General features: G+C 40.0%; 1 protein-coding gene across 1 annotated transcript; it reads right to left on the reverse strand.

Annotated features, from left to right (window-relative positions):
* Positions 1-336: 336 nt before the first annotated feature.
* Positions 337-11,829, reverse strand: LOC103798109 (engulfment and cell motility protein 1-like; the record flags this gene model as incomplete). The annotated part of the gene is made up of 3 exons (XM_009070352.1): positions 337-1,678; positions 6,259-6,336; positions 11,747-11,829. Coding segments are annotated over 3 exons (362 nt in total), but the record flags the coding sequence as incomplete, so codon positions are not given.
* Between the last annotated feature and the right edge of the window lie 223 nt (positions 11,830-12,052).

The following is a 12,052-nucleotide window of genomic DNA, read 5'->3' on the forward strand; positions in this document are numbered from 1 at the left end:
TAGCCATAAACACACATACTCTCAACAGAGGAAATGGAAATACAGGAAGACAGCAAACACAGGAAAGGCAGTAGCCTTGAATTGACCATGAGCACATCAGTCTGCTGGGATTTTCGATTTCACAAGGGTCCTTCTCACAGGAAGGCTCATGTAACCATAGCAATGGAGATCTCTGGATACATCTCAGCCTTGTCACCACAAAGAAACAAGAAAATTAAATCAGATGCAGATAACAAAGATTCCACTTTTCCATCTCCTCTTTGTACCAAACACTTCAGAATTGCTAGGAACCATAAAGAATAAAAGACAACTTCAGAAGAAAAACAAAGTTCCAAGAATCATCACAACTCAGATTTTTATTCAACAGTGAAGTTGAAGGGACACATCATTTTTTCCCTTCAGGGAAAATGTTCCAAATGGAAATTAAGTAAAAATATTGTTCCCCGAAAGTACTCACAATGAAATTAATTTTCATTAAATATATTTGTTTGGCAAAATAAAATAAAAAAATTAGAACCCGTACAAAAAAAATCCCTTGCAAATTTCTAACACTGTAGCGATGACAATGATGTAAACCTGGATGTTTGGCAGTTGTAATTAATTTGTGAAATTTACTGTTGAACTTTGGACCAAGAAAATAAAAATCACTTCAAAGAGCAACAAGCCAATTTTAGAGGCAACTGAGGCTTAGGGAACGCTACAGGGGTGGGACACACTAGTGGCTTCATACACAGTTTGTGCGAGTGATCTGCTAGTGTGGGGCTATTGTAAGGGCTGGGAGGAAAAGAAGTTAAAAGCTGTTGCAGCATTGCAGCGTATGGTACAGCAAAACCCTGCAGACTTTCCATTCTGGGAGCCGATCAGTTGGGTGAAGGCTGGTGGCAAGAGTCGAGATGATGGTGGAAAGAATAATGACAGTGACGAATGGTGCAAGCACTGGGAAGCAGTTAACGAATTTCAACATCACATTGGATTCAGTTGTGAGCAGACTCTTGTGAGTGTCTGGGGAAATCTTCTGCTTACAGTAGCTGCTTCTGCTCCCTACCTCCCTCCTCCTTCCAGTTAAAGCCTCTGCCCTGCCGAGTGGGTTTCACAGGCATGCAGTTTGATAACATGTCCTTTAGTTAAGAATGTCTGTTCCAGTATTAAAAATGTAAAAAAAGTCCTTGGGAGGGTGCTTCTTAGTGGCAGTCTTTGCCTTAAGCAAGGCCAATGGCCTGCAATTACAAGTTAATTAAAGCAATGTGGATTTGGATGAGCAATGGGGAAGATGGGAATGAGGAAGGAAGGGATGCAGGGGACAGGGAGGGATGCAGGGGACACGGAGGAATGCAAGTGTTTCTACATCCCTCCCCAAAGCCAAAATCCAAGGTGCAAAAGTGGGTTTCTTTTTTTCCTCACACTCTTCTTTTTTTTTTAATATCTCTCCAGTTATAATATTATATTTCCAGTTTCAAAGCAAGTTTCAGTGACAGCCTCAGTTACAGTCATAAACAAAGTCGTAGTTGCTGGGCTCCTTTGGGATAGGTGGGGGAGCATCTGGTATCTGTATGTTTTCCAAGTCAAGGAGGCGTAGCTTTATCTCCATGCTGAGCAGCGTGTCTAAGTCGTTCCGTGTTAGTTCACTCAACATATCCTTCCCAAGGAGGGCGTTCAGCCCATCGGTCCATACACAATACTGCACAGGAAAAAGATAAAAACAGTCATCAATAGACTTTTCTTACACAAAACTGCCTGTCTGGTCTGGTCCTCGACAGTTACTGTTCCCAGAGGGACTTTCAAAGATACCTAAAATGAGGTTGATACATTTTATTAGATCATATAATGAAGAAGACATGTTCCACTGAGCTGCTCAGAAAATGGAAAAACAATCCCCTAAAAATATGAAGAAATGAGTTGTTTAACAATTAGCTACCTCCTCCAAACTTCTTGTTGAATATTCTTCGACAGTTATGGGAGAAAGAACAATACCTAAGGACAATGCACCTCTGGAGAAATCTCCTCTACTCCTCTCATTCTCTTTCCCCAGTACTTATAAAGAAAGACTGATTATCTCCCACAAACGAAACTTTTAATTCCAAGACACTTAAGTTAAGTGAACCGAATGCTACCCCCAAATCCTTCTCAACTCTTTGTGTAAAAAATCCTGTACTAACTATCTTGTTTTATCATGGGTTTCTTTCCTATAGATTAAGTGGCATCAGTTGACCTACACAAAGATAGCCTCACCTCCCTATGCCTACTTTTCCACTATGTTACATTGAATAACATATTGTGAAAACTAGAGTGAGTTAATGCTATACCCTTCATGAAAATTAAACGCTGAGCTGCTTGGGTATAGCACTAAATGCTGCAAATGCTGACCTGGCCTCTAAAACCTCTTCCTTACTGCTAGCTTTTTCCTAATAGGAGATGCCATCTTTCCCAACAGCTGACAGCTTGTGATAAATGTGGGCAGAATAACCATTTAAAATAAGCCATAAACCCAAGGGAGATTGGTGATCTAGAGTCAACTTCCATTGAATAAGTCACTTGCATTTATTACTACAAGCCATTTATTCAACTATGAACAGAAGTCCTCAAATGCTGTCATCTAAAAATAGAGATTTCAATCATGAACTTGTGTCCTAGTTTGCAGGAGAAAAATTAAATCAACTGTAACCACATTTTTATCTTACAAATACTTCTCCTAGATTTCATGCTAAAAAATGGATTTTAAATTTAGCTGACCATTTGCTACATGATACTGCCAAGTTTAAAGATAGCCATGGTTGACTTCATCCCACAGCAGAAATAAGGATTATTTTTGAGGAAGAGAGAGAAACCCCCCTCTTGGGGTATGCCTTCATCCAGAAAAAGGGCATATTTTAAAAATAGGATGGGTTAACACACTTTAGCATCCAAAGTGAAATCCAAACCATTTAAGTCAGTAGCAAAACAGCAGCAGAGTGAGGATTTCACCCAGGGTGTCACCAAGCCAAGCTGCAGCTTTAACACGAGATCAGCTATATAGAAGAGACTTTAGAGTTCAGGCTGTCCTGCTAGCAAGTAACAAAATAAACAACTTAGCCTGCCTATTCTAGGCTGTCAAAGTGTGTCACTGAAGACTTTTAAAGCATGCAATTTCTGTAGAGTATATGCAGAACATCAGGAAAAGAAAGAAGCTATCCTAGAAATGTAATTATTTTTGAACAGACTATAATCTTTTATGATTGACTTGAAATCTTTCTTTGGGAAAGTTTTCCCCAAATTCATTATGGGGAAAAGAACAGAAAAGCAAAAGGCTCTGCACAGGTTACAGAAGTGCAGAGCATCCATTCAACAGATGCAACCCCTGATGTAAATCGTCCATCACCTGCTCTGCGAATATGGCCAGCTCTTTCTCTGGGGAGGAATCCCAGAGAGCCAGAAAGCAGAACTGCAGTCCTCTCCTCTTCCAGATATAACTCATTCGGGGCCCAGAGAAACCAAATTCTGGCCACAATTCAGATGAGTGCAATGGCCTGGAAAAGGGGCTTCCTCTCTAATCTACATATTGGCAAGTGCATCTAATTAAACTCCTGTACATTTTGAGCAGAGAGACATCCTAATGAGATGGTGGAAAAACAGAGGCATTCATTTGGAAGCTTTTTTTTTCTTTTTAATATGCAAAAGAGACTAAGAGCCGCTGAAAAATTAATTTACAAGAGATTCATTTTCATAAAACTCCAATAAAACCTAATTATGGCCTCACTCATCAGTTTCTCTGTCAAAAATCAAGGATAAGATTAATCCACCTTTTTTTGCTATGTAGTTGAAACCAGTTATTAGTATTTAAATTAAAAACAAATACAATGGAGTGATCTCATAGCACTGAATCCTCTGGCTAGCAGTAAGCTCTAACAGATGGCTAAGGGAATTGCCAAGCTTAAATGTGCAAGAATGAGGTCCAAATCTCAATGATACTGGTTCAGTAATAAGATTTTATTAAAGAATTGCCTTGGGAGTCAAGACAGTGGAATAAGAAAGGTTGTGCAGGCTTCATCCATCTGGATGAAGCCCTAAGCAACCTGGTCTGAGCTCATTGTTGACCTGCTTTGAGCAGGAGGTCAGACTGGGGACATCTCCAAGGTCCTTTACAACCAGAATTATCCTGTGATTCTAGTTCAATTTTTCTTTTTAGGACACACTCAATTTCCACATTCCAACCTCACTCTACAGTCACGAGGACTGAAAAAGAACTGGAAAAACTCCTGCAAGTCTGACCTGAAATTGTCATGCACTAACATCATTCCTGGTGCTTTATGCAAAGCTTTCCAAATTTTGAGATGTCACCACCAAATCCCTCAAGTTGACAATGCTGCTAAACAAGCACATCTATCAACAGGCACCCCAGTTACTTGGAAGAAGAGTCATGGTCTTTGTAACATGCTGCTTGTCTTTCCTTATGGGTGATTCCTCTGAACACTCATACTTTCTACTTTAATCACAACTCACTGTTCTGCAGGCCATGGGAAAGCAGAGAGGACGTGAGATGTCCTTTAAAAAACTTTAATTTGGGAACTGTCAAGTGGCAGCAGAGACAGCTGCCTCTGGCCATTTTTTTGGAAGATATATATTAATCTTGTTTCAAAGAAGCTGCACAAGATCAAAAGAGAAATAAAGATAATAGGTGTGTTAACACAATCACAAGCAATTAGGTTAGTGCATCTCACTGCTACTGCCTGTCAGTGGGGTGCAGTAGCAATTTTTGAACATTCAGACCAATGCAATCCACCTGTAGTTATAGACTATATTTGAGATACAGTAGCTGAGAGAACTGTTGATTTTCATGACCATTTGCTCTTATGAGCTGACACAGTCTAGAATTCAGTTTCTGGAGAATTTATATCAGAAATCATTTAACATATGCCCAGTTCCGAGGATGAAGACAATCATGCTTTTCTTAGACCTACAGCCCTAGTGGCACATTGTGCCTGGGATCCTATTGCTGCTTTATCGTACATGAAAACCGACCAGCAAATACTCCTCTGCAATAAACATACTTCAAAATGACACTCAAATATTAATCCACAGGAAAACCCAAATGAGCACAACCATATCTCCTCTCCCAAAGTTAACAATTATTTGAAGGTTTTAGTCCAGAACTGCAAATGCTGAAGCTACATAAACACATACACTTCACTTGTAAAGCAATTTCATGCACTTTATTAATGCTACAGTATAATGCAGTTTAATGCAAACTTCTGTAGTTCATCATCTTAACACAGTGTCCTGAACTGAGACCAAATGTGGTATCACAAAATAAGCGTGCAAATGGAACACCAACTCTTCTTGCTTTAGAAATAAGAAGGAAATACATTTCTTTTTAAATATAGTTCCTTCTGCTAAACCTTTAGTTGGACGTTCTTTGTAAGAAACATATCAAACGCTTCCACACCATTAGGTAAATTAATCCCATGACCTTCCAAAAGTCAATGATATTGTCTATTTCCTTTTGGGTTTTTTTTTAGTAAGAGAAAGGAGCAGGGAAGGGACTGTCATTCATCCTTGCTATTGGTATTTACAATTCTTTTTGTAAAAGTGAGAGCCATTGCAAAACACTCCCCTGTGGAGATGGAATAGAGAGGGCCTTCTATGATCACCTGTCATGAATGGTCTTGAACAAAGTGAAACTAAGAGTAAGGGGATATGTCATTCTGGAAAACAAAAGTCTTTGGCTGAAATTGAGACCCAACGATGGCAAAACCTCCCCTGGTTATGCTGGCATTGTCAAAATGAGCTGAGGCTGGCAGTGGTTCTTTAAGAGCTTGGCCGTACAAATCCTCAGTCTTGAACTAAAGTTCACTCAACTGAACACACAGCAAAATTCTCTAATGTCTAAAGTGGAGCAGACCAAGATAAATCCATTGCATTAGGAAACGGTGAGCAAGGTCTGTGGAACTATGAGGTCTGCCCAAGCTCTCTTCTTTCTCTTACTTTTCACTCATATTTCAGGAGGGCTTAAAAACACTGATCTTTGATTAGAAGCCCACGTGCTCCATGGTGGGCAAAGATAAAGCATGTTCCTTCTGTGGCTCAGATATGCAAAAAAATTGCAGAAGATCTTGTTCCCACACTAATCTCTTGGCTTTCAGTTTGTTTTGAGACATGACAGTGATTTAGATGGACCTGTACTCTGGAACAAGATTTCCATTCCATGTTCTTACAAAGCTGAGTGTTGCCATAAAGCAACAAAGATGACTTCAAAGAAATTTCTGTACTCTGAACCTGACTTACCTCGTGCTTATCTGGAGCAATGAAATTCAACTGGCCACTTGAGTCATACAATATAGAGAAAGCAAGCTCTAGCACCTCCTGGAAGAATACAAAGAGACACATATTAATGCTTAATGAGAGAGTTATTCATACATTCAGGTCTGTCTTTCTTTCCTATCCCTTATTCCTCAAAACAAGTTGAAAAATAGGTTATGGCACTCTACAGTCTGGCCAAAGCTGCAGCAGTACTAGGGCACTGCAACAGACTGGCACAGCAAAAACCCCACCACAGATGCTTCAGTCAAAAACAAACTCACCCACCTCAGTGCTGACTGTATCTCACTTGGACACGGATTACTTTAGAATTCGAGTTTAAATTTGAGCTAGGCAGTGGTGAGGACTAAAATCAATATAATGCATAATAGTACACTTGGAACAAACTCTTCCTGAAGACCCACATTTTTTTCAATTTATACAGATCAAACTCACAAAGTTCTGCAAGGTTGTCAAAAATCTTGCCAGGACAGTTAATATCCAGGTACATACTTACGTTCTTTTCACTGCTGGAAATCTATTAAATTATTCACTCTCAGGAGATTTCTGCAATTTTGTTTCTATCTGAACCAGAATCAGCAGCCTCAGTCAAACCAAACTATCTAGGTTATGTAAAGACCCAAATGAATTTCGGGAAAGGAAAAAACAATCATCTTTTTTCCCCCTAAGCACCGAAGCTGGAATTGTAAAAAGTGGCAGTGAATTCATTGAGCTCTGACCTACCCTAAAAGCCACCTGGATCTGGGTTCCTATGGGTAAATCCAACCATCTGAATCAATTATGAACTTCCACTGGCCAGCAGGGAGCATGTAAAGATGTTGTCTTATTATGATTACTGCATGCATCACTACAAGTGCCACTACAAGGATTTCTCAAGCTAGCTGATAGGGATATATTAACTCTGTGGAAAAAAGACCCGGCTACAGAGGAGAGTGCTGACTCGTAACTATGATCTGTATCACTTGTCCTGTTCTTTTTGCCTCCTGGCTTCCTGAGACTTGTCATATTGATGGCTTTTGCTGACTCGCAGCTGACAACAGTCCCCACACTGCCAGCAGCAACAAGAGAATGGCTTCTTAAATTTGCATTCTTAAATTTACACTAAGTTTTAAAATGGAAGAACTGTATGCAGAGACTACAGAATATAACACTGTTTTAGCTTTTCTACCCCTGATTTCCTGGCCTGAGACACAAATCTTTGGATTTCAAGTAAGGGTTATTTCAGTTTTGAACTTGTGTGATTAAGAGCAGAGTCTGAATCATAAAAACTTGCAATCCTTAGGGATAATCTTGGATGATAAGAAATCAGGCTTCTCATAGGAAATGTTCTTGGTTTCCTTGAGTTTAGTTCATAGGTTCAACTTATTGTATTCCCATGCCACAGAAGACAAGGCTGTGTTAAATCCCCACAGAAATTGCACATACTGATAGTGTTGGAGCACTCAGGAAACAAATGGCTCACGGCTTACATAGCCTTTTTGTGTTTTAGGCACGTCTCTCAGCCACACCTTATTAAGAATGATGTCCCTCATTACAGAAACAAATCTACCTCTGCCCACATGAACCTGTCAATATATCCTCACAGAGTGTTATAAATTACTGACAGAACACGCCAAGTCATGCAACTGAGGTTGTGAAAATGAAATGTAGCACAGAAGAAGGGGCTTGTACTGCTACACTGTGGTGTTCCTGAATTTCATGAAGGTCAACAATCCCATAGGTCTGACCACTGTATATGTGTCCTTTGGGAAATTCCAAGGAATTTAACTTCTTCTTCACCTCAAAGAAAGGAAAAGGAGAAAAAAATACTTTTGCAAGAGGAACATGTCAGGGAGCCAAGGGTTTGGTCATTTCCAGTCAGGCAGAGAATGAGAAAGGGCTAGATTTATGCCACCAAGATTCCCTTTCTGGGGAAAACTGTGAGTTTGGCAGCCCTGGCAATAGTTCAGCTTCTTTGCTGGCTGCTCTGGATGCTAAAGGCTTGGGAATTACAGCTTCCAGGTGTCAGAGTCTCTGTTGCCTCATGCACAGCAAATTGTCAAGTAAAATGGAAGCCTAAGGAGCTGGAGTTGCCAACTGGCCCTTCACACTGATTGTGGTCTCAGTGGTTGAGCTTATCGGGGACCCTCACCTGGTTTTGTTACATTTCCATTAATGACAGTGAAGAACTGGCAATTCCTAAGGGTACACTGGTCAGTGTCCATCAGCCATCTGTAGTCTTCTCTTCCCTTTTCTGTTCTACTTCTCAATCTTTCCCAAAGTAATTTCCCACCAATTTATCTTTGTCTCTGATCTTTTTTCTCTCATACTGCCTCCAACATGTTCCTCCCCTCTTTGTTTTGCTTTCCTGCTCCCCCATCTCAATGTGCTGAACTTTGTCCCTTGGCACTCCTAACTCTTTCCACCTTTGCACAAGTCAGGCCACTGCCCTTCCCTAAAGGCTTCTCAAAGGTACCAGTATTGGGATCCATGATGTGCCTCTCTTTTGCGCTTCACTGAAAACAGGAAACCAGGAGACCTGGCAGCCTCTCCTTGGTTTCAGCTCTGTGGGGAAAGCTGTTGTAGGTGGTTAGAAGGGAAGGTTGCTCTCCCATGCCTAGAACTTCTCATTCCCCTGGTCTCTGCTGGCTCCCAACATGGGCCAGAGAGAAGCTATTTTTCATGAACAGGCATTTTAGCTGTCTATGGCTGTGTTCCCATGCAGCTGGAAATATCTCACTACTTTCTGCCTACTCTGTCTTCAACAGCCTCAAACTGCCCATGTCTTTACTGAAGGCTGAGACCTTGCTATGTTGAGTTTGCTTGCCACAGTCAGAAGATCCGACCCCAAGAACTATCTAGACAGGCAGCAGCAGGGAACTTGTTCAATCAACATGAAATAAAAGAGAGGAGAAGCTTCATTCAACAGGGAATTGTGCAGAACCATTTCAGCTGACTGAAAAGGCACAAAGCCTGAATCCGGCCACATCAGCAGATAAAGGGTGATAGAAAAACACTTTGAAATACATGGCTATGTTTTTTCTAAATTCTTCTCTCATGCTTTCTTTTGAAGGCTGCAAAATCTAATCTATTTCATTTCCTTGAAATTAATTAATATTACTTGACAGTCAGAAATGGGGACTTCAACATTAAACCTAATTTAAAAACACAAGCAAGATGAACAGCAATGGATTCAGGTCTGGTCCTATTGAGTCATTCTAGCTTCATATGCATGCAAATTCCAATTCAGTTTAACTCTTATTTATTTCTAAATCGTCCCACTGGAAGAATAACAGCCATGTGCTGGCAAATGAAGAGATGCTGAAGCCTTTGTTATGGACATTCTGCCAATTCCAGCTATGCTCATAGCATGGCATTCTGCCATTCAATTTTCTTTTCTGCCAATGAATAAACATCAAGGTGGTTGTTACATATGTACAAAGAAAGCACAGGATGAAAAGGCCTCTTAAAAACATATACCACCAATTGTGAATTTTCAGAAAGTGAAATGTTTCATACACAAAGTTCAGCTGAATTGCATTCTGTGTCTGGCTTTTTTTAAGTTTTAATTTCATAGTCCATATTAACTTGGTATGCAGCAAACAATGATGAGTTATTCCTATCATGTCAGTTAAGTAGTTGCAATATTGTGCATGACAATTTGATTGGGATGACGGCTAATTTCAAAAATTCTGTGATTCCATAGGGAAGAAACAAGGAATTGAGGAAACAAAAACCCCACAAATAAATGCCAAACCATCAAAAACCCTGCACCACATAAGAAACAGTAAAACCATCAAAATTATCATTGCCTGGGTCACAAAGAGAATGTTCCAGTCACGGATGCATCTATGCTACCTATCAATTCCAGATCTTCACATTCTCAGCCAGAAATTTTATACCAGTCCAAAGCAATTTTACCTGAAGAAATGGGGCGATGCTGAGAGCTAAGAACAAACTGATCTGCAGCATTGCTATTTAGCATTAAATACTATCTAGACACTACTGCTCCATAATGGTGACACATTTCCATCACTGCCACCCACTGCTTTCCATCTTTCCTCTTTGTGTGGACATATAAGTGCTAAGACAAGGAAGCACTAAAATTACTCTATATGCATCATATAAATGCCCCAGCCAAATGCTGTTGATGGTTTAGCTGTAACAAGAGGTAGGAGTTGTATGCAATCTATTGTGCTCATGTGTGTGCGTTTGTGCCCAGAAAATCAACAACGAAAAATACTCCTGCGATATTTTCTCCCTCACTTGGCATGACATTTTCATTTCCTACCATATAAAGCCAATGCTGAAAGGAGATGACAGTACCCTGAGAGACTTAAAGCAACTTCTGTGTATGAGAAACAAATGCAAAAAATACTCAAGATGTTCTGCATATCTGTGCATAGTTAAGGGAAGAAAAGTTGCAGCTATGCAGCTGCAACTAGTTGCGTGATGTAGTTTTGACAGTGCGTTTTCATTTTTTTATGGTTCCCATCAGAACTGTTTTTTCAAATTTTATTCTTAGAGTGTTGAACGAGAAACTCCTCATATTTTGCCCATCAAAATATCTTTTTTGTTGGACCTAAAATTTCCCAGTTTCAGCTAACTAGAAATTCTGATTCAAATCCTCTGATCTGGTTCCCAGACCTTTCAGGGTGTCATTCTAAGTCAGACTGAACTCTATGAGAGTCTCACTCCTTCTCGTAAGGTCAAAGAGCACAACCTGATAGAAAACTTTTGAACATACCTCATACAATATGATATGAAGACCTTCACCACTAATGATGCCGGACTTTGCAAGTAAATCAATTTCTTCTTGCTGTGGTGACAACTCTTACTAACAAAAACCGCAAGATTCCGGCACTGTACAATTTGAGTACTACTGTCAGCTTATAGTTCTTGACCTGAAACTCTGAAAGGTAGCATAAGTCTAATTCAAGCTGACCATTGTCTCCTACACGTTTTTTTCCCCAATGCACTGCAAAACACATCCTTACACGGCTTATTAATTGCCCAGGATTTACCTTACAACCTTTTGTTGGCAGTTGTTTTTCTACCTGACTGGACCTGAAGGTATCATCAGCTGGACATTAATTGCAATTCTGGCATGTATTCGCTGAATGTGAACCCATGAGAGAATACAGCTGGAACAAACCAGTTATTTATCAGAAACAATACAGAAGCAGGTACCAAAAGTCATTGCTGTTTTGCTTCAGAGGTAGAAAACATTGCTGCTAAAGACTATACTAATTTGTTCTGAGAGTATCACAGTGCACACCTGCCATGAAATATGAGTAAAGGAGGGTAAGGTGTCCCAATAATTAAACTCAAATGGTCTGAGATGAAAACAAAGTGTGTGCATACATGGAAACATGGCAGGCTGGAATGAAAAATACCTTTATTACTTCAGGGAAGGTCAAGTTGACAAGCTTTGTATTCTGCACACTACATGTTCATAACAAATCGAGAACTATACCTTGTTTTGTTTAAGAGCTCCTTTCTCCTTCATATGTGGGCAGTCTTTCCCAGTCACAACAGCTTTTATATCTGCCACTGGCACTGCATTAAAAAGAAACAAAATCAAACCCCAGAAAATTAGTTATAACCAAGGTGTGTAAAAGCTACAGAGTCTAAAAAGAGGCAAGACTAATGTGCTAAAATTGCCATGTCCTTTGCCACTTCCAGACTGTTGTAAGAAAGAAAACTGGAAGGAAACAACTGAAATAGGAACCAGTGAGTCTTGACAAACATTCAGGCATCTTGACAAAAATCTAAGTATGCT

The sequence above is a fragment of the Acanthisitta chloris genome, unplaced genomic scaffold, assembly GCF_000695815.1.
Source record: "Acanthisitta chloris isolate BGI_N310 unplaced genomic scaffold, ASM69581v1 scaffold42472, whole genome shotgun sequence".
NCBI lineage: Eukaryota > Metazoa > Chordata > Aves > Passeriformes > Acanthisittidae > Acanthisitta > Acanthisitta chloris.